This window comes from Grus americana, chromosome 18 (assembly GCF_028858705.1).
Source record: "Grus americana isolate bGruAme1 chromosome 18, bGruAme1.mat, whole genome shotgun sequence".
Lineage (NCBI taxonomy): Eukaryota > Metazoa > Chordata > Aves > Gruiformes > Gruidae > Grus > Grus americana.
The window spans coordinates 1,474,600-1,498,485 of NC_072869.1; the positions used below are offsets into that span (position 1 = coordinate 1,474,600).

Below are 23,886 nucleotides of genomic sequence, written 5' to 3' on the forward strand. Positions count from 1 at the left end.
CAGCGGCTGGGGGCAGCCGGCAAATGCCACCTGCCACCGTGGTGCCTGTCACCCCGTGCCGCTGGGTGACACGGGTGGCAGCGAGGACGGGGACCCGCCAGCATCACGTCCCTCGTAGCAAACTGGGAGCCGGGAAGAGGAGAAACATCTGCCACGTCTTTCATTTGACTTCGTTCCACCCCGAGCTGCTTTTTCTTTTGGTTTCAGGGTAACGCTGAGGCTGACAGAGACCTGGGATCAAATCCTGGCTCTGAGCTGGGCTCCGGCTCTCGGCAGCTGAAGCCGAGTCTGGATCTCTGCCGGGGTCTCAAACCCCTCTGAGAGGGCCGAGCAGCAGCGGCATTGGGGGGTGACGTGCACTGAAGCCCCCCCCAGCCTGGCCCAGCCCCCCGCAGGCTGGATCCCTTCACCCACAAATTGTGCCTTGTGAAAAACCCAAGAGGATGAGTTCACCGTGCAAATCCGGGGTATCCTAATTGCCCTGGAAGGGAGGAGGGGCTGGGCTGCTGCCCAAACGTGCAGCCAAGGGTGTCTGAGCTCCCGCTGGTGCTGACTGGGGGGGGGCACTGGGGCAGGGCCGTGCCTCAGTTTCCCCAATACCAACTGGTGCTGTGGTCAGGGCAGCTGGGAGGCATCAGCCCTTTCTTTCCTCCTGCAACCCACCCCAGCGATTAAACCCGGGCGTTACGTGTGCTTGGAGCCAGCGCTGGTGGATGCTAGGCGGTAACCATGGCAACTGCCAGGTTTCTGTTTCCTTGCCCTTGCCAGTCACCTTGAGATGCCACCGTGTTCCGGTGGTCACCAGCTGGGCACCCCACCTTTCCCCGGCTCAGCTCCCACCGCAGGTCCCCGGGCTGCCCCGGCACGTGTGGCGGAGGGACGCGGTGGCAGCAGGGCTGTGCCGGGGATCACCTTCCCCACCGCGGCACAAGGGCCGGATCCAGGCGTCCAACACCACCCCGGCTGTGCTGGGGGTCCCGGGGCTCCCCTCACCCCCGGTGACAGGAGCCATTGCCGTGGGGTGGAGGAGGGAGCCCCGTGCCGTCCCGCTGCCGCAGCCCCGGTGCTGGCAGCATCCCTGCCCGGCAGTGCCGGCGGAAGGAGCCCCACGAGGCGCACAAAGCAACATCTGCAAGCGCTTAACCACGCAGCCGGCCCGGCCCTTCCCGAAATAGCTCGTTGGGGTGGGCTCCCATGCCAGCACTGATGTCATTTGCTTTTATTTCCCTCCCATCTGCTCCTTCTCCGCTGGAGCCACGATTCACTTGTCAGCCGCGCTCCACGCCGGGAGCTTTGCTGCCGGGAGCCCAACCTGTGCCGACACAGCCAGGGTGCCGCTGGATGATGGCTCCCGGTGCAGGGGTGCTGGCCGGGGCCAGCCCTGCCGCAGAGGGGCTGGGTGGGTCCCGGAGCTGCGGTGGCTGCAATGCCATCAGAGGCTCCTGGTGCCCCCCTCGACGGAGCCGGGATGAGCCCTTATTTCTCCAGCAGTGCAGAAATCGGGGAAATTGGGGAAATCCCAGCTGTCAGCTGGATTGGTGTGAGCAGGGAGGGGTTGGGGGACAACTGCCCCCAGGGGGGATCCCAGGGCCCCCACACCTCCGGCTGTGCCCCCACCACTCCGGGAGCCCCAAGGAGAGGGGATGCCCTGGCCGTGCCCCGGCACGTGGCTCTGGCACCGCAGGGCTTCCCGGCAGGGGCACCGCCGTGATGTGCGCCCGTGGCCCCGGGCAGCTCCCCGGGGCTGCCGATGCCTTTGCACCGTGGCTGCAGCCCCGGCCCCTCTCTGAGCGCAGGGGGTTAACTTGGCCACCGCCGTGCAAGCAGAGACAGGGCCCGGCGCTGAGCCAGGCAGCGCAGGCAGGAACCGGCCAGCTGGCTGCAGCCCCTCGCCTGGCTCCAGCACCAGCGCATGCCTCCGGAGCAACGTGTCCGCGCAGCACCCGCCAGTGCAGCCGCCTGGGGCTCGGCTCCGTCCTTCCCGCTGCCTCCCCACCAGCACCGCGGGATCCCACTGCGGGGGTCCGGCATCTCCCTTGTGCCACGGGGGCACGGAGGTGCAGGCATCCTGGGGTAAAAGCTCATGGAGAAAACGCAGCCAGCCCCCCGCTCCGCGCATGGGGACACCAGGGAACGGCACGGGGACCCGGCCGGGGTCTGTCACAAGGGGAGAGCGGCACAGCGGTTGTTTTCAGTGCCGTAAATCGTTGTTGCAGCTGGACGTGCCTTTGTCACCGCATGTGTGACCCTCGTGCCACCGGGGCACACGGGCAGCATGTCCAGGTGGGACCGTGGCACGGCAGGGCGCAGGGCAGGCCGTTGGGTTTGCGGAGCGGTTTGCAGGAGGAGCGAGCTGTGCCGGGCACTGCCTGTGCGCCGTGCTGGCGTCTGCCAGCCGCAGCCGCTCCCGCTCAGCAGTGAGACTTCGTCCAGAGATTTACTGCCATTTCATGGAAAAATGGGTGGAGTGGGACGACTCCTCGTGCAGCCAGGGAGGAGCTGGGGGGGGCACCGGCCCCGGCTGCCTCTGGTTCTCTCCAGTTTCCATTTCTCTGCCCTGCAGCGGCACAGGGGACCCCCATGTCCTCAGGGGATGTGCGGGCTGGGGCGATGCCCCTGTCCCCTCCATCACCCCGGCTCAGCACCCCGCCAGTGCCTGCTGCCCACCGCACCACTCTGAGACGTGCAGGTTGTGTCCCCCCGTCCTCCTCCCCTGCAGGAACACATGGCACCACGTCCTCAAATAATTGCTTCATTACAGGATAATTACTGCAATTAGCTGAGCAGTGCTCCCGCAAGTGCCTGCTGGCCTGTGCACGGTGAGTCGCGTCCCCTCCAGCCCCGCAGCCCGCGGAGGTGGCACCAAGCACAGCCCGGATGGACCTGAGGATGCTCTGCCTTGCTGGGGGGCTCGAGCTTGGCCCCCTGAGAGGTGCTCAGTCCCTTGGGGACCCCAGGAGGAGCACAGGAATGGGCGTGTGAGTTTGCTGGCTGCCCCCAGAGCCACCTCGGCCACCCCCACCCCCAACCCCATCCCCATCCCCATCCGGGACAGGCACCCAGCAGCTTGCGGTGGAACGGGCACGTGCCAATGCACTGTGGCACCATGTTGCTCTGGTCCCCTGCTCTGCGGTGGGGTCTGTGGTGGGGTTGGTGGCATTCAGCATCAAGGTTTTGCTGTTCCCCGCTGACCTTTAATGGCTGTTCTCATCAGCTGCGGCTCCCAGCGCCACGGCCGGAGCCTCCGGCAGCTCTGTGGCTCTGCCGAGTGGGAGTGGGGCTGGGGAGGTGCCGGTGGCCCCCGCTGTTTGCCCATGTTTTACCTTTAATTCCTCCCTTGGGCCTTAACCCGTACGCGGTGTGAGAGATGAGGAACTGAGGCAGCTCCAGCCAAGGAGCCCAGAGGCCATGGTGATGGGCGCATTCACCCTTTGCCTTTGGGCTGGTCTCGCAAAGCTGCTCTGCTCAGCAGGAAGGGGAGCTCAGTCTGGGCAGAGACAGGATGGGTCCCGCGGGGCTGGGCGGCACACGAGACCCTGCGGGGATGGGGTGTCGGTGGGGGGACACACACCGCGGAGCAGCTGCCTTTAAGTCCTTTCATCTGCTGACACGTGCTGTCACGACAGAGAGCGTACTTGGGACGCTGCGGTGGTGCGGTGGCGTGGTGGTGCGGTGGTGTGTCGGCACGCGTCCCTCCGGCTCGGCTCGCCTGGTGCGTGCTGCTGTGCTGGCGGGGGGGTGGCCGGCCGACGGGATGCTGTCCCATAACGGGCTTCTTGGCTTGGCTTTGTCACTGGCTGCTCGGTACTGGAATCGCTTACGGCGACACGAGCCGTGGGTGGGTGCTGCCTCCGCGCTGCCGAACGGGACACCCCCCCCCCACCAGCACCCGAAGCTGCTGCGGGGAAACTGGGGTGCAGCGGGCACACAGCTGACGTGTCCCCATCTGTCTCCCAACACGGGGGAGCGTGTGATGAGCCGGGGTGACAGAGGATGCACGGAGGCCCCATCCTCCACCATCACCCCGGTGTCGACGCCGTCCCGGTGCCACCGTGAGAGCCAGGATCACCGGGGACAGCCGTGCCCCGTGCCGGCGGTCGCGCTCAGCTCCACTGTCATCGCCGCTGCCTGAGCCACGGCTGCGCTTATGAATAAATGAAGTGCGAGCAAAGCGTCTGCCTAATGGCACGATGACAAATGTGTACCGAAACCGGAGGGAAAAGGGAACGATTTGAGGAATTCAATTATTTAACAGAAGCTTGTTACGGGTATGCACCAGGGAGCCCGTGCCAGCGTGGCCCCGGGCGCCGGCGGGGGGAGGCGTGGGACATCCCGGGGTGCCCGTGGGATGTCGGGGACCCCAGCTTAGCTGGGCTGAGAGCCCCCCACGGGGCACGGGGATGCGCAGGGTGGGGGTCTGCAGGAGCTGGTGGCCAGGCAAGGGTGGGCAGCGTGGCAGCGCGAGGGCAGCGCGAGGGCAGCACGAGGGCAGCGCTGGCAGTGGCTGGGGAGCGCCGGGGGAGCAGGAGGGATTCATTTGCACCTCGCCTGGGCTGGCAGCACCCTGCTAGGGAGGTGCAAATGGGCTTGGCGGGAGCTCGCTGCCCTGCAAAACCCCCCTGTGCTCCGCTGAATTGCTGGCGGCTGAACGTGGCGTGGGGCCTGATCCTGCTCAGCTGGGAGCTGTGGTGCAGGATGGCTGATCCAGCCACGGTGGTGCTGGAGTTTAATGTCCCACGAGTCAGGACCAGACCTCATGGAGGGGGACATGTGTTTAACGTCGATTTAAGTCAGTTCCACTGTCCCCAGCGTCCGGAGATGTGTGTCCCCGCGGCCTGGCCATGGTCAAGTCTGCGTGGCACAGGGGACGAGGGGCACTGGCTGCCTGTCCTCGCTGCCTCTGCTGGGTTCTCCTCCCGAGCTGGGGGCTCAGATGGGTCCATTCCTCCCTTTGGGGGTCACGGTGGCTACGGGGACTGCCAGCTCCATCCTGCATCATAGCCGGTGCTGTGTCCCTGCCACTAGCCTCCTCCCCGGGGGCCGGGGGGCTGCGCCACGTCCTTGCCCGAGGATGCCGGGGGCCGAGCCCAGCGCCGTGGATCAGTGTGCATCACATCCCCCCTCTGCAGCCAGCGGTGACGAAACCTGGCAGGGGACAAGAGCATGTAAATGCGGGCAGGCGCTGGCAGGGGATGCGGGCTCCAGCAGCCAGCTCTCCGCGCACGCCCGGCTGCTCGCTGCGCTGCCTGGGGACTGCTCACTCTTAGCTTGCATATGCTGCGAGGCGATGCGCTTTATTCCCCTCCAGCCTCCTTTGGCTGCAAGCCGGCGAGCGCCCGGACTCGGGCAGAGGCTGGAGTCGGGGTGCTCAGGTCTGGCACAGCCCACGGTCCCTCCGTCCCTCCCTTCCCCTGCAGCCCCGTGGTGCAGGAGCAGACCCCGCCTGAGCCCCGGCGGGATGCCAGCGCCCACCGCTCGAACGTTTAATCAAGAAAGCGGACACGAGCATGGCGTGGGCACGCTGAGCAGCACCCACCGCCGAAGCCGGGTAGGGCAGAGCATCCCGCCCCAGCTGGCTCCGCTGCAAGAGCCGCTGCCTGCCCCAGCACATCAGAGGACCCTGGTGGGAGTTTATTCACGTCCCTTGTGCCAAAGCAGCCCGTACCTCTCGTGGGCGCAGAGCTCCCCGCGCTGCTGCCCCAGCCCTGCCAGCAGCCTGGTTGCTCTCAGCAGTGCCAAGCCCTCGGCCCTGACGGCAGCCAGAAGGAAGCAGCTGTTTGCCAGAGAGGCAGAGCCCGGCAGCAGGCAGCCGTGCCGCAGCCCGTGCCAAGCCGGGGAGCCGTGGCGGTGAACAAGCCCCTGCTAATCTGTAGGGCCACGTTCAGCGGGAACGGCCGGGTTTTTGGATGCCGACGTCTACTGAGCGTGAACTTGGTGCTTTCTGGTGCCCGCTCTGAACGAGCAGGATTAGTGCCAGGGTGTGGGTTTCTGGGGACCCCTTTGCAGGTCCAAAATGCCCCATGGATTAGGTGCCACCTCGGAGCCCCTCGGTCCCAGCCTCCCCCTCCCTGGGGTTCCTGCAGAGCTGCGGCCAGCGAGTGGCTGTTTGGAGAGAAGAAAAATCGCAGCATCAATCAGAGCGGGGAGCGAGAGCAAAGCCGGGTGATTTAGGTGACTGGTCACCGCCGTAACCGATGATGAGCTGCGAGTCGAGGAGAGAGAAATAAGAAGGCGACACAGGCTGGCGTCTGTTTGCACAAACTACCTTATCCGCAGAGGGGATCTGGCACCCAGGGAAGTGATAAATCCCCCTCGCCACGGCTGTCCGCTGAGATGAGATGGCTTTTGGAAGAAGGCAGCGGCTCGGCCGGGAGTTACTGGCTGGGAGCACTCACGCCAGCTGGCGTGGGACCCCAGCGATGCCGGGACTCCGGTGTGGGACCCCAGGGACTCAGGTCTTTGGTGTGGGATCGCAGGGATTCAGATCTCCGGTGTGGGACCCCAGGAATGCAGGGTCTCCAGGGTTGGAGCCCAGGGATGCCGGGTCTCCAGCATGGATCGTGACAGGGAGGATGGCTGCAACTGGGATGTGCAGGGGACTGTGCAGTTGGTTCCCAGTCCCCTTCTTTCCCCTGCCAGTGACACCTTGCAGCTGCACCGTGCAGCTCCCCCCCCTTTCCCCCCAGCCTTTTCATCTTCTTTAGCTCTCATTTAGGAACAAGCTGCAGCCCGAGATGAGGAAGGAGGAGGAAGAGGAGGCATCGGAGCCAGGTGTTTCATTCCTGCACACCTCTTCCCATGCACCAGACAGGCAGAGGGAAATAATCTGTAACTGTTTATCCAGAAGCGATTCTGTGATGTGATGCAGCAGAGTCACCTTCCACCAGTGATCCTGGCTCCTGGGCAGGGGGCTGGGAATGGGGGGGGGGGGGGGGCCCAGGAGCGGGGGTACCCCCGCTCCTGGGCCCCCCCCCCCCCTCATTCCCAGCCCCATGCCCCAGAGCAGGGACCACCGGGCAGCAATCCCCCTCCGTCTCCTTTCCCCTCTCTCCCATGCCTGATGCTGCTGATGCTGCTCCTCATCCTCATCCTCCATACGGGTCCTTGGCCACGGCTGAGGGTGACGCGTGACGGGGTGATGGAGAGGCTGTGGCATTTTCAGGGACAATTAATCACCAGCAAAATAAAAGCAATATAAAGTCTGTGGGCAGGCTGGGAGCCACATTCTGCCTCAATGCCATGGTTGGGGCATCGCTTTCCCCCGGCACTCTGGGTTTGCATTTCCCCGCTCGCCTTCAGCGGTGCAAATTTCCCATCGTTTTATTTAAGCACGCGAGCCACCCTCCATCCCCAGGCCCTAACGCTCACGTACCCGAGCCTGGCAAACGATTTATGCGGAGATGATGTACGACCTGCTTGCTCATCTAAGTTTGTGGCTAATCCTGTAGCTGAGATGTCTCCGCAGAAGGCGGTGCTGGCTGGGAGGAGGGGGGGTTCCTCGCAGGCTCGCTCTCGCACTGGCCGCTGGATTGTGCCGCTTGAGACGTGGCTGGGACACGGCAGAGATGCTTGGGTGCTGGAGGGGTCTTTTTTTTTTTTTCTTTAAATGAGGGGTTTTTTTTTAAACAGCCTCACAAATCGATCCCCCCATCACCCATCCCTTACCCCTGCCGTGGGTAATGGCAGGTAAATGGATCCCCGTGTCCTTGGCGGGACAGGGGCTCTCCCACGTGCAACACGTGTGTGTCCAGAGCCCCTCCGTGCCTGCACGCACGTGTGTCGAGCTTTGCTGTACACGTGGCTGCGCATCAGTATTTCTGAGTGTGTATACTCGCTCTCGCTGTATATATGGGTGTGCATAGCTTTATGACAACTGAAATGGAAAAGACAATTGGATGTCAAAACCTATCCGAGGAGCCCATTTATACCCACCGACTTTTATGGGATTCTCACTGATTGATTCAGGCCCCATAAAACTTCCTGCAGCAGCTCCCACCCCTCCCGGCCGGCTCTGCCTCGTTCAGTAGGGATGTGATTGACTCCCCTGCCTGCAGCGGGATTCTACCCGGCATCCCTGGATGTGCAGCTTCTTTCCAGCTCCCTGCCAGAGCCTCTCCGGATAAGGATGCCGCGCCATCCATCACGCTGTCAGAGCACCAGTCGGGCCGGGGGCTGCGGCCAGATCCTGCACTCGGCCTCCCGCCGCGGCTTTCCCTTCCAAGTCACTTTTTTCTCCTTGCAGAGGTGAACTTCACAGCGCTGACGGTCTCCGAGCGACAGCCCTCGGTGCCACCAGAGCATTCAGGGCAGGAGCCGGGCTGCTTCGTGCTGTCCCCTGCGGGACAATCCATCTCGGCACTGGCCCGCATCCTGCACCGGTGCCACGCGGCACAGCTCCCTGCGCCACGCGGTGAGGATGCCGCCGTGCCGGAGGGTTGAGGCGGAGAGCAGAGGGGCGGCATGGGGCCGTGGCAAGGCTGGCAGTGTGTGCCAGAGGGACGGGGAAGGTCTCGCCTGCGGCTCATCAGCGTTAATCACCGCAGCTGCCCTCACGTGCCACGGGCAGCCAGTGGCTCGGCATAAACCCGCGTGTCGGCACAGTTCATTATCACGAAACCTGAGTGGGAGCCGGGAAGGCAGCCTGGCCAGCTGGGAATGGGATGGGGACACGGGACTCTGCTCCCCCCGTGCCTGCAGTGTGGCTGGTCCCCGCTTTTGGAAAGTCCCGGGGGCTGCCAGCCCCGCCGAGGGCAGGATGTGGGCATCAGCCCTGTGCACCATCCCATGTGCGCGGCCGCAGAGATTCCCCTTAGCTGTGCGGACAGCACCGGCACGGAGCAGGCAGGATCCGTGCCTGTCCCTGGGGAGGGCACGGCCGGGGGCTTGGTGCTGGTCACCGTGTGTCACCTGGAATTGTGCGACGGTAGTGCAAATTACATGCAGATGGGTGCAGAGCTCGGCACAGCCCACGGGACTTGCTCAGTGGGTGCTGGCCCAGCACCCATTGCACCGCGCTGGCCCCATGTCTGTCTGTGTTTGGTGGGGGGAGTCTGTCCCGGAGGAAGGTGATGGGAAGACCTTCCCCAGCATCCCTGGAGCTGCTGGCACTTGTCGGAGCGACTCAGCCAGCAGCTGCCCGCCAGCGCTCTCCTTTCCATGGCTGAGCACGCTGACCTTTCCCAGCGCTTCCCAGCTCAGCCCCCAGCCGCCTCTCCTGCCGGCTGTTGGCTTCGGTGCGGGTGGGAGGGGGGGATCCGCTGCAGACGAGCAGCCCCGGCCCCTTCCCCCCGCTCCGCTCTGCTCCCAGCCCTCTCCTCGCTGGCACTCATCCCACACCTATTAATATTTATACCTCCCGGTGTGCGGTGAGAGCTTGGACGCAATCAGGACACTGAAATCATCGCACGGGGACAGGTGGCGGGTTGCTGGCAGAGTGTGTCCAACGTGGCGCTACTTGTGACACCAGGGAGTGATGGCGGCAGATGAGGGTGACAGGCAGAGGCTGTTCCTCCCAGTCTCTGGAGAGGATGGAGGGCACTCCCAGGACTTCCAAGATTTGGGCTGAAAAGGCATGGTGCAGCCTTCTGCCATGCTACTGGCTTTCAAGAGCAAGGGAGGGAGGTTACCCACCACCCTGCATGGGAGCGCAGCTGGTGTATTGCCGTTGCACTGCTGTTGTGTTGCCATTGCACTGCTGTTGTGTTGCCATTGTGTTGCCGTTGTGTTGCCGTTGCATTGCTGTTGTGTTGCCGTTGCATTGCTGTTGTGTTGCCGTTGCACTGCCGTTGTGTTGCTGTTGCACTGCTGTTGTGTTGCCGTTGCATTGCCGTTGTGTTGCCATTGCATTGCCGTTGCGTTGCCATTGCATTGCCGTTGTGTTGCCGTTGCACTGCCGTTGTGTTGCTGTTGCATTGCTGTTGCGTTGCCGTTGCGTTGCCATTGTGTTGCCGTTGCGTTGCCGTTGTGTTGCTGTTGCATTGCCGTTGTGTTGCCGTTGCACTGCCGTTGCGTTGCCGTTGCGTTGCCATTGTGTTGCCGTTGCGTTGCCGTTGTGTTGCTGTTGCGTTGCCGTTGTGTTGCCGTTGAGTTGCCGTTGTGTTGCCGTTGAGTTGCCGTTGCGTTGCCGTTGTGTTGCCGTTGCACTGCCATTGTGTTGCCATTGAGTTGCCGTTGCATTGCTGTAACATCGCTGGAGCATTTTCATTGCGTTACCCTATCGTTGCCATCGCGTCGGCATTGCACAGCCCCGCATCCAGCACGGCCCCGGGAGCACGCTGGTTTGATAGGGCGTCTCCCCACGAGCCTTTCTCTGAAGGCTGAAGGCCACAGAGGTCTCTTATCCTGGTGGCTTTTCCTTGTTGCAGCAAAACCCGGTCAAGGAGGGGGGCCCGTGGGACGGAGTGCAGGGACCAGGGCTGGGCTGCTCCGCGTCAGTCTGCGCACGGAGCTGGGAAAGCCGAGGGCTGCCCGATGTATTGCTCTGCTCCCGGTGCAGCGTGTCCCCGGTGTCACGGGAAGGGCAGGCACACGCCGGCTCCATCACGGCAGCGCACCTCGCCGGGTGACGCGTTCCCACCCCCTTTTATAAAAAGCAATGCTCCTGTAATAAAGAATTTAATAACCCACTGTGCCTGTGTGGATAGAAAACTCATTTGTTTAATAGGCAGCAGTTTGGCTTTGTCATGTTCATTTAGTTTTTAATGACGCACAGTTGTGCCAATATTGATTTTAGCTTATAGGGACTCAAAAAATTTACTATCTGGAATTATCTGAAATGTAGCCGTTTTATCTGGCAGGCAGGAAGACGGATCTCTCCCCACCTCGCTCCCGGCCGGCGCGGTGGCGGCACAAACCTTTAGCGAAGGGCCCCGTGCGATCCCGCGCCAGTCCCCATCTCACCCATGGCACGTGGCAGCACCCGGCATCGCCGTGCTGGACCTCACCTGGCCGTGGGCATGGGGAAACTGAGGCACGGGGGGGTGGTGTGCGGTTCCCCCAAGTCAACCTTTGCCCGCGAGGTTGGGCTGGGAGTTGGACCCGACGTCGGGTCTCTCGCCTGTATTTCACGGGGCCGTTTGGTGCGGGAAAAAACGTGTTGGTGGAGCATCCTGCAGCACGGACCTGCCCCCAGCACCCCGCTGCCGAACGGCCTCCGCTGCCTTTGCTAATTTTTAATGAGTCAGCAGCTCTCGCGCAGCCATCCCCCCTCGCTGCACGGGGTGACAACTGACAGCAAATCCCATCGACGGCCCCTTATTGAGCGTAATTACTCGGCAGGAACCAGCCGGAATTTCCTGGGCATCTGCGCGCTCCTCGGCCCCCGGCTCTCCCCAGGGTAATGCGGGGTGATGCTCGGGGTGCAGGGACCCCCGGGGCTGCCCCCCATCCCGCCGGCTCCCGGGGGAGCAGAGCAGAGCAGAGCTGGCTGGAGCAGCAAAGCCCGCAGGTCCGGTGGGCTCGGCGTGGGGAGGGGGCTGGGCAGGGACCCTCCTGCCAGGGGTCCCCCCCAGTCCCGATCCCCAGCAGGCTTTTTGCCCACCAGCACGGAGTGATTCACTTTGAGGTTTTGTTGCTGCTAACAGGATTGATTGAGGAGCTGGTAATTACATCTCCCTAAAATGCCCCCGGGGCTTTGTGGGAACACAGATGGGGGAGCAAAGGGTTGATGTGTGTGGGGGGGGACAGGCTCTGGGAGCCCACAGCACCACGTATCCCCTTCTCTGGGTCCCCGCTTGGGCCCGCTCCCCTTTGCCGGTTCAGCAGCGTGGTGGCAGCCGGCTCTGCCAGGCAGCGGCCATCACCCGAGCAGCCCGTGCTTGGTGTTATTCATTATGCAAGTGTGTAAATATATTATTTACTATTCCTCCTATTATTATCCATTATTTATCACCTAATTCTGTAGCGCTGGAAATTAGTGCAGCACCTGAAGCACCCTGTGCTGGGAAACTGCCCGCCGGATGCTGGAGAGTCCCCGCAACGTGCCGGGCTGGAGCACCGAGGCCGGGGCCGGGCCGAGTGGGCACGGCGAGGCTGGGGTGCGTGGGGTGAGGATGGGGGGGTCAGCCTCCTGCCACCCTCCTGGTGGCCCCGGGGAGCAGCCGGCCACTTTGGGGGCATCTCTGTGGCTTCCTAATTGTATCCCATTAGGGCCCAACACGTGCTGCAGCCCACCGTGGGCGTGTGGGGAAGGAGCCAGCAGCCCCCTCTGCCCGTGTTCCAGGCAGGGGCCTGATCCTGCACGCAGGGATGGCAGCCCCCAGCGAGGATCCTGTGCCACTATTGGGGACAGGGCTTCCCCCTTCCCTCGGTAACGGTGTAGTCAGTGGAGAAGCCACAGGCTGGAGGATGCAGCTGCCCCCTGCACGCACCTGGAGGGGGTTAACTTGCAGGTGGATTAAATCCGCTGGTGTAACACAGAAGTGTTAAATGGGCCTGACCCGGCAGAGCCAGGGGGTCTGTGGTGCTGGTGAGGTGGTGGATGCCCAGCCCTGTGCCAGGAGATGCTGGAGCTGGCTGGGAAGGAGCAGGAGCGAGCTGGCCCTTTCCGTGAAGGATGAGCGGTGTCTGGTGGGGACCGGTAAGATGGGCTTTGGGCTCTGCCGCTTTTCTGCTGCCTTTGTGAGGTTCTGCTTGCAGGCACCCTGAGCTGTGGGGTCTGAGCAGCGCCCAGGGCTGCGGTGGGTGCGTGTGTATCTGTGTTTGAGTGTGGCGATTGCAAAGGCAGAGGTGCTGGGGAGAGCATGAGCAGATGTGATACGTGCTCCTAAAAAACGACCTGGTGTCTGCCCATGTCCTTTGCTTTTGGGTCTGGAGTGCCCAGCAAAAAAGCCCCCCCCGAGCATCAGACACTGAGGCACGTGGGGAGCTGGGGAGCGGAAATGTGTTTATTGCAAGTGCCCTGGCTGAGGGGAGCAGAGCCGGGGTGGGGTCCCAGCACCCCCAGCCTGGCCCTGGCTGGTGCGTGGGGCTCAGCAGTGAGCGCCTTTAAAACCTCAGCTCCTGGAAGCGTGTGATTAGGTGAGAGTCTTGGATCTGGCCCCTAGCAAACCTGGCTGGTCCCCAGCTGCTGTTCTCAAGAAATGCCCAGGAAGGTGGCCTTTAAATGTTAAGAAATGATGTTAAAATGACCTAGAGCCTTAGTTTAAATTTTTAATCTCCTGATTTAAAAATCAGCCTTGAGGTCTGGACTGTTGGCGGGGACTGGTGCTGCTGAGCAGGAGTTTCTGTGCCGGTGGTCTCGGGGCGCGGGGCCAGCGCTGAGCTCGTTGCTGTGAAGCTGACGGTCGCACCTTTACCCTGCCAGTGCACAGCAGAGCCAGCTTTCCCCGTGGCCCATCCCGGGGGCTCCTCTCAGCTCTTTCCAGCAAAACTCAGCTCTGCAGGGTGGTGGAGGAGCAGTGGGTGTGTCTGAGAGCTGGGGGGCTCCCGGTCCCGTGGCTGCGGCTTTGGGTTGTTTTACATTTCGAAGTGCTTCTGCTCCTCAGTACCTGCAGCCTCGAGAGGATGCTCTGGAGGAGGATTTGCCAGAGTGAGCACCCAGCTGAGGAAGGGCTGCGGGTCTGGAGCAGCAGGAACAGCATTTCACCCCTCCATGGGGCTCGTGGACCCTCTTGCCTGGAGCAGCAGGTGGGGATCCAGCCAGGATCCCCAACCTCCTGCTTTTTGGGTGTGGGAGAGGTCCCCCCCCACTCTGGTGCGAGCTGCTCTCGCCGTGCTGCCCTGAGCTCCTCTGCAGAGGCGGCTGCGCTGCGGGAAGGCTGATAAAAGCTTTGTGCTGGAGCAAAGGCTCCTGTTCCTGCCGGCTTCCCCGGTGGAGAATGGCTGCGGGGATTAATGTCTCCTCTCTGCTCGCATCTCCCGCTTGCTGGCGGAGGGGAAGGTGTGCAGCCTGTCTGGGGTGCACAATTAGAGGCGGTTTAAAGCAGGAGAAAGAGCTTCGATGCCAGTGCTGCCTCTGCACCGCAGTGGGTTTGGGAGTCTCCAGCCTGGTGGTCCTGCGTGCGCCAAACCCTCGTGTTCGGGGGGGATCAAGAGGGCGGTTGGGCTCAGTGGAGATGGGGCTGAGCCCCCTGGTTCCCGTGTCCCACCCCAGGGAGGTGGGAGCACCGGGCAGGGCTGCTCCTGCGCTGTCGGCAGTGCTGGGGAAGCCGCGTGTTGCTCCTGGGGAGATGCTCGTGATGCCGCTGATGTGGTCGGCAGCGCGATGGGCCCTGGCGAGGGGATCTGAGGAGGGGCAGGGCTGCTCAGGACACCCCCACCCACCGCAGTGGCTCACTGAGTGCTCAGACCCATCCGATGGTGGGGACTGGTGGGTGCAGATGTGGAGCAGAGTCATGGCAGCTGCGGGCAGGTCTTCCTGGGAAGCTTCTGGCCCTGGGTTTTGTTCCCAAACTGCTGATCTCCTGGGGGAGAGCTGGATCCTGCTCAGGAATGGGATTCCTGTAGCCATTGCTGGGGAGATGCCCTTGCTCTGCTCTCTGCCAGCCTGGAGCCCCCCAGCCTGCAGCCCCAGCACCGAGCACAGGGACGTGAGGATCCGCCTTGCTCCGGGCTCAAAGGAAGGTCTTAACTGGGCTGAGATGCCCCAAGCAGCTGATGCTAGGAGAGAGCTCTGGGTCAGGAAGAGGAGCCGTGCTGGCAGGAAGGAGAGGGCTTGCTCCTGTTGCTATTCCTTCTCTCAGTATTTTTCTTGAAGACATCAAATATTTAAGATGTTTCTGTTCCGAGCTGGTTCGGAGGCCCCTTGTCCAGCATCCAGGGGTAGCACGGAGCCCTGTTCGATGCCCTTCAAGGGGAGGCAGCTTCAGTCCTGCTGAAAATGGAGCATCTGCCTGCATGTGGCCCTGCCTGCGGGCTGGGAAGCATCCCCACGGCCCAGGGGTGCGCGATGGCTGCGTCTCACCCCACGCTGCAGTTCTGGGGAGAAGGGACCTGTCCTAAGCCCAGGTTTAAAGAGAGGAGTTAAATCACAGAGACTGCTCGTGGCCTACAGCACTACCCTGAATTAACTCTTCCAGGAGACCAGATGCTTCCGAAGAAATCAAAATGCGCCTTCCAATCTTAATTACAAAAAAAAGTATTGGGGAGCCTTGCTGCAGCCAGTCAATTATCCTCACCATTAGAAATGTGCACCTTATTGCTAGTCTGGATAGGTCTGGTTTCAGCTTCTGCCCGTGGGAGCTTGTTATACCTCTGTCTGCGAGGCTGCAGAGCCTCCGTTTATCCAATTTCTCTTCCTTGTGCCGGAGCTTACAGCCTGTGGTTACACCTACCTCCTCCTCCCTTTGATAGCAGAGGAGGACTGAGCTCCTGGAGTCTCTCACTCACAGGCAGCGCTTCCGACCTTGCCTCTCCTTGCGCTTCCCAGCCCCTTCCTGGAGCAGGGAGCTTGGAGGGGGCATGATGCTCCCCGTGGGATGCTGCTCTCATGCTCAAGGAACAGTGATGCTGCCGAGAGAGTCGGTTCCTCATCCAAGGAAGACAAGGGATGCTGAGGACAGTCGAAGGAAGCTCTTGGCTGTTGTCCTACAGCCTTTGGATAATGCTGACAGTCCCCAAAGCGCCTGACATCCCAGCAAAGACTTTTAAATTTCAAATAAAGCCTTGATCTTTTTTTGGAGCTTGCCTTGGTTTCAGACAAGAGTTTTTAATTCAAGCCCAGCGACGTATTTTGGGTTTGACTTTGATGCGCCCTCTTCAAGCAGGAGGCAAAATAACAGCTTTCAAATCTACAAATAGGCCTGAGGCGGCTTTCTGCTGCCCGCGGGGCCGGTGCTGCGGCTGGGCATGGCAAACCCCTCGTTAGCCGAGGTCTCCAGCAGCAGCCTGTGGATGTGTCGCTGTGGTTGGGGGCCCGAGACCCCTGCACCGGGGGTCAGGGATTTCTAAAGAGGAGCTCAAAAGCCTAAGCCATGATGTGCCCTTGGAGACCTGTGAATCTTCATCCCTTCCAGAAGAGTCTCGGAGAGGCAAGAGCTGTGTGATGTGGCTCACAGCTGGTCCGTGCGTTGTCGTGATTCCTGGTGTAATTACAAGTGATGCTGCCCCAAATTGCGGCCCAGAAGTTGGGATTCTCAGTATGCTATGTGATGTTCCTGGAGGTGGAGAGATGCCCTGCGTGGGGCAGGGGTGACCCAGCAGCACAGGGGGGCCACAGCCTCCCACCCAGGCATCGCCTGGCATGCCCTCAGGGTCACCGGGTAGGTGGCAATGTGGGTGTCACCAGAGCTTGCTGCTGTCTCTGATCCACGGGACGTGCCAGCATTGTACGGGGCAGCTCTCTGCTTTCCCACCCGTTCCTGGAGACAGCTGTGGCGTTGCGTGCTGGAACTTGCTCCTGCTTGGATGGATTTGGGCAGAGGAGAACGGGTTTGGAGTGGGCAGGGCCGTGCTGCCAGGGCTGGGAGGGAGGACATGCTCTGGTGGGAGTGCTGCTGCGAGATCAAAACTCAACCAGTCTGCCCGGGTGACTGTGGGGGACCAGGTACCTGTGCAAGTGGGTAATAAACGGCTCGCACCTCGGCAGGATTAATTGTAATAACCATAAATCAGTGCAGGCACCAGGGGCAGGCGCTGAATTTATGGCCCTGGAGACAGGAATTCCTGTTCTTTATGGAACAAAGCCCTGATCCCGCAGGAGCCTGGCAGCGTGCTGAGCATTACCGTGGCTGCTCCCCACTGCAGCGTGTGTGTCAGTGCCTGGGGAGCGGGGTCCAAGCCCACCGCAGGGGGCTGAGCTCACCCCTGGTAGGGCAGCCTCTCTCCCCGCTCGTTCCATCCTGTGCTGGGAAACACCTCCTCGAGGGGTGAGCCAGGATTGCAGCCTCCCACAGCACATCGATCCCCGTCATCTCAGTTGAGAGTGCCAGCCACGGAGCTGATTAATGCTGGGGTGGGCAAGTGCTGGGTTATTGTTCAGTCTCTCTTCAAGAGGTCGATGGGAAATTTGGCAGTAGCTCTCCAAATACGCAATGTGCACACAGGCATTGTCCCCCCGAGGACTGTGCATGATTTACATGTGAGTGCGTATAATGTAGTGGAAATACACACCGGTGCCCGGGCACTAAGGCACGCAGATGTATTGATGCTTGTGGGAGAGTGCTCCCTCCACCCCTGCCCTGATTTGACCTGGCGGTGCTGGGCCTGGCTTCAGGCTAATCTGCTCATGCTTTCGTTTCACCCTGACTCTTGTAGGTCCCTTGGCTCAGAAGTACTGTGTGTGCTCAGGAGGCTGATCCAGCATTCAGGGTGGATATTTCCCTCTGTGCAGATGGTGGAGGTCCTTGGGTGTTAATGCTTGGTAGCAGCCCCGCCTGAGCCGCTCTCCCCCACCAAATGCAAGGCACTGTACTGCCATAAAGCACAGACATCTTTGAAGGATGTGCATTCAAGGCCTGATCCTGCTGGGAGATCTGGGCTTGTGGAATTGCAGGATCAGGCCTGAAGAGGTGGTGTGTTATCCGGAAGGTGCCGTTGGCTCATCTCTGGGGTTAGAGCTTTTATTTTTTGAGAACCCTAAAATGTTTGCTTTTATAATCTTGTGGCAGTGAGTTGAGTTCAGCTTTTGAGCTACCTCGGGGACATGCTGCGTCCCCTTCCCAGGGACCGGATGCTGATGTCCGAGGGGCTGGCGGCGGCTCCAGGCGCTTGGAGAGGCGAAAGCTGCAGAGGGGAGCTGCTGCTCCCACAGCCGGGGGCGCCGGGGGAGGGGGGGGACCCGCCTCCGCTCCGCACGAACCGGGGGCGGCCGAGGGGACGCGCCTGCCGCGCCAGCTCCCCCCGCGGCTCCGTGCGTGCCCGGCCGCGGCCGCTGGGTAGCGCTCGGAGCCGCGCCGTCTCCCCGCCTCCCTGGCTCGGGCTGCCCCCGGCTCCGCCGAGCCCCGTCGCCGCGGCTCACTCCGCCGCCGCGCCGCGCAGGAGGAGCAGGCAGCCGGCCGGAGCGCCGAGAGGGGACGGCGCGGCGCCGCCAGCCCGCCCGCCGCGCACCGCCGGCGGCTCCGAGGGGGACCCCGCGCCGCAGCGTGCCGCCGCCGCACTTTCCCCGGTTCCCCGCGGGTGCCGGGGCGCAGCGGGAGGCAACGGGGGGAGAGCCCCCCCACCCCGTCGCCCGGAGCCGCCGAGGCGGGGATGTCCCCAGGCAGGAGCTGAGCGCTGGGGAGGGGCCGCCTGCCGCCCCCCGGCCCCCAAACTTTTCACCGGCTGCGGTGCGCTCGGCTGCGGGAACGGCGGGCGGCGGGGACCCGGCCCCCATGGTGCCCGGGCGGGCAGGAGGGGCCGGGGGCGCGGAGCCCTGCGCTTCCCGTCCCCTTCCCTGACGCGGGGCGCAGCGCTTGGGGAGGGGCTCGGCTGCCGGCCCCGCTCCGGATTTGGGGGTCCCGGCTCCACACGTCCCCGGGGAAGTCGCACGTGGTGGGGAGCTGCCTGCGGACCCCCTCCGCCCCGTGAGGAGCCTTTCAGCCCACCGTCTTCGCCTCCTCCCGAGCAGCGCTGCTGCAGGGGTCCTTGCGCCGGAGGACGCCCCGGTGCCCGGCCAGCAGCGGGGACTGGCGCCGCAGCCGCTCGGATTATAAAGTCGGGGAAGTTCCCCCCCTCCGCCCCCCGTCTCGGCGGAGCTATGGCCCGGCTCGGGAGCTGGGGGCTGCTGTGCTTCGCGGTTCTCGCCCTGCCCGGCCCCCCGGGAACCGGCGCCCAAGGTAAGGGGGTGCGGGGAAGGGGCGGGGGGGGGGGCACCCTCCAGCTCCGACTTTGATGCTGGAGATGGATCGTGGAGGGTTGGGGGGTTCCAGCGCTGCTCCCCTCAGCCGAGCTCCCACTCTCCAGGGCAGGGGAGGCTTTGTGCCAGCCGGGGCGGGGGGAGGACGACCGAGGTGGCCCCGGAGCTCCTGCCGTGGGGTGCACAGCATCGATGGTGTTCAAGAAGCCCCCTCCGGAGCTGGGGCCCGGGGCCCGCCGGTACCGAGCGCGGCCCGGTGTCCGGGAGGGCTCGGTGGGGGTGAATAGCACAGCTCTGCTCAGCGTCCTCCTTCCCCCTGCCCATAACTGCCCCCAGGTTGAGATTAGGGGGGAGGTGTTGCTGTGAATGTGGGGTAGAGACTGCTCTGGACCACTCTCGGGAGGCTGAGCATCCCTTGGGGATGGCGAGGGATGAAGGCACCCATTTCACCCCCTCCCGAGGGACCTCCGCTGCACCACAAGACGTGGGGTGCAAGTTTGGGGAGCTGTTAGGAAGCAGCTCTTGCCATGGTGTTGGTCCCCATCGACCTCCAGCTGGCTGGTCAGACTGGGCAGGGAGCTGGGGCTGGAGGGGGTCTGCAGCCCTGAGCCCCCATGGGTGCCCAGGGCTCCCTGTGCACCCAGCCAGCCCTTGGAGTGAGTCAGTACCGCTGGGCAGGGTGAGCCCCTCTCAGCTCGTCACCTCGGGGGGTCTCTGGCACGGCACAGTCTGTTTTTAGCAGCTCCGCTACCCGAGAGGACTGTAGAAATAGTTTGTGGCCCTTGAGGGTGCCGCTGGGGTTCAGAGGTGTCAGATGGGCCCTTGGGGTCCTGTCCCCTCCCCAGGGGCAAGGCTCCCTGTGGGGCTGCAGAGGAGGCTCCTGGCTGGCAGGGCTGCAGCACGTCCGCCTCCGTCCCCGCTGCTCAGACTGAGCGGATCCAGGCTGTGAAATGGGGGGGCACAGTGGGGCACAGAGCTGGGGATCCTCACCCGTGACATTTCTTGCCCTTGTTTGCAGCAGCGAGTGGAGCCAGAAGTCCCTGTGCACTCCCGTCCTCCCGCTCCCCCTGAGCCTCCCCCAGCACTGCTATAATTTCTCAGTAATTAAGTTCAGAACATAACATCTAAAGCGGCAGTATATTATCCGGGCAGGCCCTGTGTGGGGAGCTGTGAAGGTCTCTTTGATTGATTCACTCCCTTGCCGAGTTTCTCTTCTCCTGGCTGGCGTCTCCAGCTGGCGGGTCCCCCGTGGTCTGTTTGTTCCCCGCCTGCGGGACGGGCTCCCGGTGTGACCGAATCTCCTTCCATTTGTCTGTGGGGCTCCGGGGTCTCGCTGTGGGGTGGAAGACGCGGGGCTGTCTGTGCTTCAGCCCCCTCGAGGGGTGGGGAAGGGGCTTTGCTCCTCTCTCCTGGTGCAGGATCCGAGCTTTGCGGTTTCGGCTCCCTGCGGCGTGTGTCATGTCCTCGCGGGTGGCGTGACATTGCTCAGTGCCCGGCCCCGGCGCTGCATGGCAGGCAGCAGCCACGGGCAAGCGTTGAGCGGCGGCTTCCCGTGACGGAGCGGCGGGGGGAACGTTGCCAAAGCCTGGCGCGTGCCTGTCTCCCCTGCCGCGGCCGGCACCGGGGATGCACCGACAGGGTGACCTCCCCAGCAGCGGTGCCCAGCGCACGCGTGGGCTGCCGACGCTTGCCGTTGCAGCCTGTTGGGGTGGAGTGGGCACTCGGGCGAGGGAGCTGGGGAAGGAGCAGGAGTGTGGGCAGGATGCTCAGCTTCGACCTCCAGCTCAGCCCCGCTGTGGTGGGGCAGGCAGGGCATCCCTGCCCTGCGTGGGCATCCCTGCAGGGCTGGCAGCGAGGGGCAGAGCTTTGTGCCGGTGCTATTGATTCAGGCAGCCAAAGAAAATGGGATCAATAGAGAAGGGGAGGAGGAGGAGGGGTGAGACCTCCCTGACCAGGGCCCGGGGGCTCCCTGGCACAGGATGAAACACTTTAATACCTGCAGTTGGTAAAACAAAGGCCCCTCGCTGCCAGGGAAAGAGGGGATGGAAGTTTAATTACAGCCCGTCTGTGCTGTGTAATTATTAATTACCCATGGCAAAAAATAACTTATTGATTAGGGGCCTTGCGCTAATTACCCAGAGCCGAATGCGGTGCTGGGCGGAAGGCTAATCAGTCAGCGCCGCCCGGGCGGGAGCTGTGTCGCAGTGCGACCTGTGCCGGGGCTGAGCGCCGGTGTCACGGTCGGGGGGCTGTGCCACGGTCGGGGGGAGCATGGGCACCCCGCTGCTGCCAGCCCTGCCCCAGCCAGCCCACGCCTGCAGCAGAGGTGCCCTCAGCTGATTGAGCAGGACAATAAAGGGTCCCCCAAGAGTTGGGGGGAGCTGGGTGTCTGCAGGGTCCAAGCCCTCTCCTCCCCACTTTCTGTGACCCCCAGCGATGCGGTTTGCCCTCACCCAGGGCTGGGGGCACAGCCCAGGACCCCCTGCGCTGACACAGCACCTCTAATGGGATTGAGGAGCCTGTGGCCAGTCCCAGGAGGGATTTGGGAGGCTTAAGGTTCCAGACGGGATTTGGGGCAGGGGCCTGAGATGGGCAGCTTCCACCAAAGAGGCTTATTAGAGGCTGCACTGGGGGAGTGCCGGCATCTTCTGGCACCCACGCGTGGTGCCTGGCACGTCCGCGTGCGTGGAGCCCCGTGGGGCTGAGCGGGAGGGGGACGAGCCCCTGCCCCTTCCCAGGGACGTGATGTTGCCGACAGGCTCGTGCTGGGAATTCTGTGAAGGGTGCTGCCAATGCCCTCTGTGCCGGCGGCAGTGGGGAAGGGATGGCTGAGCGTGGGTGTCTCCTGCCCTGGCTCCCCCTTCTCCGCGAGCGCGGCTGGCACGTTATCTGGTGGCCTCACGCAAAGCTCCGGCTCAGAAAGGAAAGTGGCTTTTAGGGGAGAGGAAAGGAAGATTAAAATTTGATGCTGCTTTGGGAGCCATTAGTGACCAGGCGCAGCAATGAAATTTTGATGACCTGATAACCATATGGGGGAGGGGGATACGGTCCCATCCCAGGCAACCCACCTTGCCATGCCTCATCGCTGTGCTTGGTGCCCTGGCTGGTCCCCAAGGGTTTGGGGTGCAGTGGTCTGAGCCACAGCATCACCGGGGTATGCCACCGTGCCCGTGGGCTGGGAGCCGGCTCCCTGGGGGAGAACAGGCAGGATGAGGGCTGCCAGCGGGAAGGAGGGTGACTGTGGGCTCATACCCACCTCCGCTGCTGGCACTGCTGGGCACGCATCGGTGGGCTGGGATAGCCAGGGTGGCTCCTGCCCCAGTGCCGGCCGGGGTGGCGGTGTCAAGTGCTGCTCATCCCTTAGTGATGGGATTAGGCTGCTGTGGCATTTCTGCTCAGTGGGAGCAAATGAAGGAGCTGGAGGAGAGAGGGAAGGAGGCGGGTGGATGCAGGTTGCTTGTGAACCTGGGAAGATGTTGATAATTAAACCTGGGAGGAGGGAGGGTGGCTTGTGGGGTGCCAGTGGGGTGGTGTGATGAGGAGTGACCCTGCTGTGCCTTCACAGGTCTTTATGAACCATGTCCTTGTCCCCAGCCTGTGCCTGGACCTGATCACTGTTGTGGCTGGTTCCTGCCTCTGGATGAGCTCCAACCACGACACACATTACTGTAGGCCCTACACAAACTGTTTTGGGGTGCATTGACGTTTTGGAGCAGCAGCGCAGGCTGTTGCCTGGGGTGAATAAGGCCCTGTTCTGCCTGGGGTGCAGAGCTGTGTGGGAGCAAAACCCTTTGGGTGCTGCGTCCGAGCTGGGGTGTGTGAGCAGCGGGTCCCTTCGCCTCTGAGCCCTCGTTACCTCCCTGAGCTTGTTAGTAAGTTGTGTGTCACTGGGTGAAAAATGGTCAGTGCCGGGCCAGTAATAAATATGCTGCTGTCAGTGGTGATGTGATCGTGCTAACGAAGGGCAATCTGAGCCCCGTGGTTGTGCCGGGGCTGGTGCGTGGGCACAGGGTGGTGTGGAGGGGATGGTGGCCACGGTGCTCTGCCGGTGCCGCGTGGCTCCTATGCATGGCACCGGGCCTTGGTCTTCCAAAGTGCGTGTGGGGATCCAGCACCCTTGTGGTGCCGGGAGGGCTCAGGGTGCTGGGGGCAAAGGGATGTCCTGGGAGCTGCCGCTCCTGCGCAGGGGAGCGTTGTGTGGAGCTGCTGGAGATGTGGTAGCAATGCCAGGGACCTCCCCCATCCCCGAGGCTGCTGCTCTGTTTTGGGGTTCCCACCCTCTGCATCCCCAGCACCATCCCTGGAGGTCAGTCCGGACTCGGGGTGCGTTCCTGTCACCCTTTGCCCTGCCAGCAGGCAGGAATGTGCTGGCAGAGGCTCCCCGCCTTGCTGGTCCGTGCTGGTCCTGCCTGGCATCCCTCGCACCCCGGGCACTCCGGCAATGCCGCCTGCGTGGGCGCTGCCCTGAGCACCCCCTCCATGGGACTGGGGACCGGCTGTCAGGGTGTGTCCCCCCCCCCGCTCCCAGCGATGCTTCGGGGCTGCATCCCGCACCCCGCTCCCAGTGATGCTTCACCTTCCTCCCGTTCTCCCCTGCCTGTCACCGACCACCTGCCTGCACCGGGGGAAGGCAGCGGCCCCCTCGGCGGCCCCCTCCCCTTGCCCCCAGCCCCGCGGGGTGCAGGAATGCTGCGCCTGGAAGGCCGTGCCGGGCTCGGGTTGCCTGGGAACTGGGTAACCTGATCCCTGGGAACGGGGCCGAGGGCAGGGGACATTCCCGGGCTGCAGCTGGTCCCCGGCCCCCTTTGTCTCCCCGCTCTGATGGGGCGGCTGCACCCCCGCCTTTGGCCTCCCGGGAACGGAGATTTGGGGTGCGGGGGGCTCTCGGCCTCGTGCGGGGCTGTCGCTGGGGATGCTGTGACTGGCAGCTGCCGGCTGCTCCGGGTTGTCACCTCCCCGCGTGGATCAGTGTCACCTCCTGGCCAGCGGCCGCTCTGGGCTGGGGAGGGCCCTGGGCAGTGGGACCAGTTGCCGCTGGGTGCCAGCAGCTGGGCATCCCGGCCGGCAGCGGGGATGGTGCGGTGGCAATTCCAGGAATGCTGGGGGCCCCTGTGCCGAAGCCGCCGGTCCCTCCCCACCAGCAGTCATCGTCCCCATCGTCTGCCTCAGAGCAT

The 23,886-nt window shown here is 63.2% G+C and overlaps 1 protein-coding gene across 1 annotated transcript in view; it reads left to right on the forward strand.

The window, feature by feature from the left end:
• The first annotated feature begins 17,940 nt into the window (after positions 1–17,940).
• Positions 17,941–23,886, forward strand: part of SDK2 (sidekick cell adhesion molecule 2) — a 51,223-nt gene continuing 45,277 nt past the window's right edge. Inside the window, exon 1 of the mRNA XM_054846477.1 lies at positions 17,941–18,692. Within this exon, the coding sequence (XP_054702452.1) occupies positions 18,614–18,692 (79 nt within the window). The 5' untranslated portion in view covers positions 17,941–18,613. The remainder of the gene's footprint in view (positions 18,693–23,886) is intronic.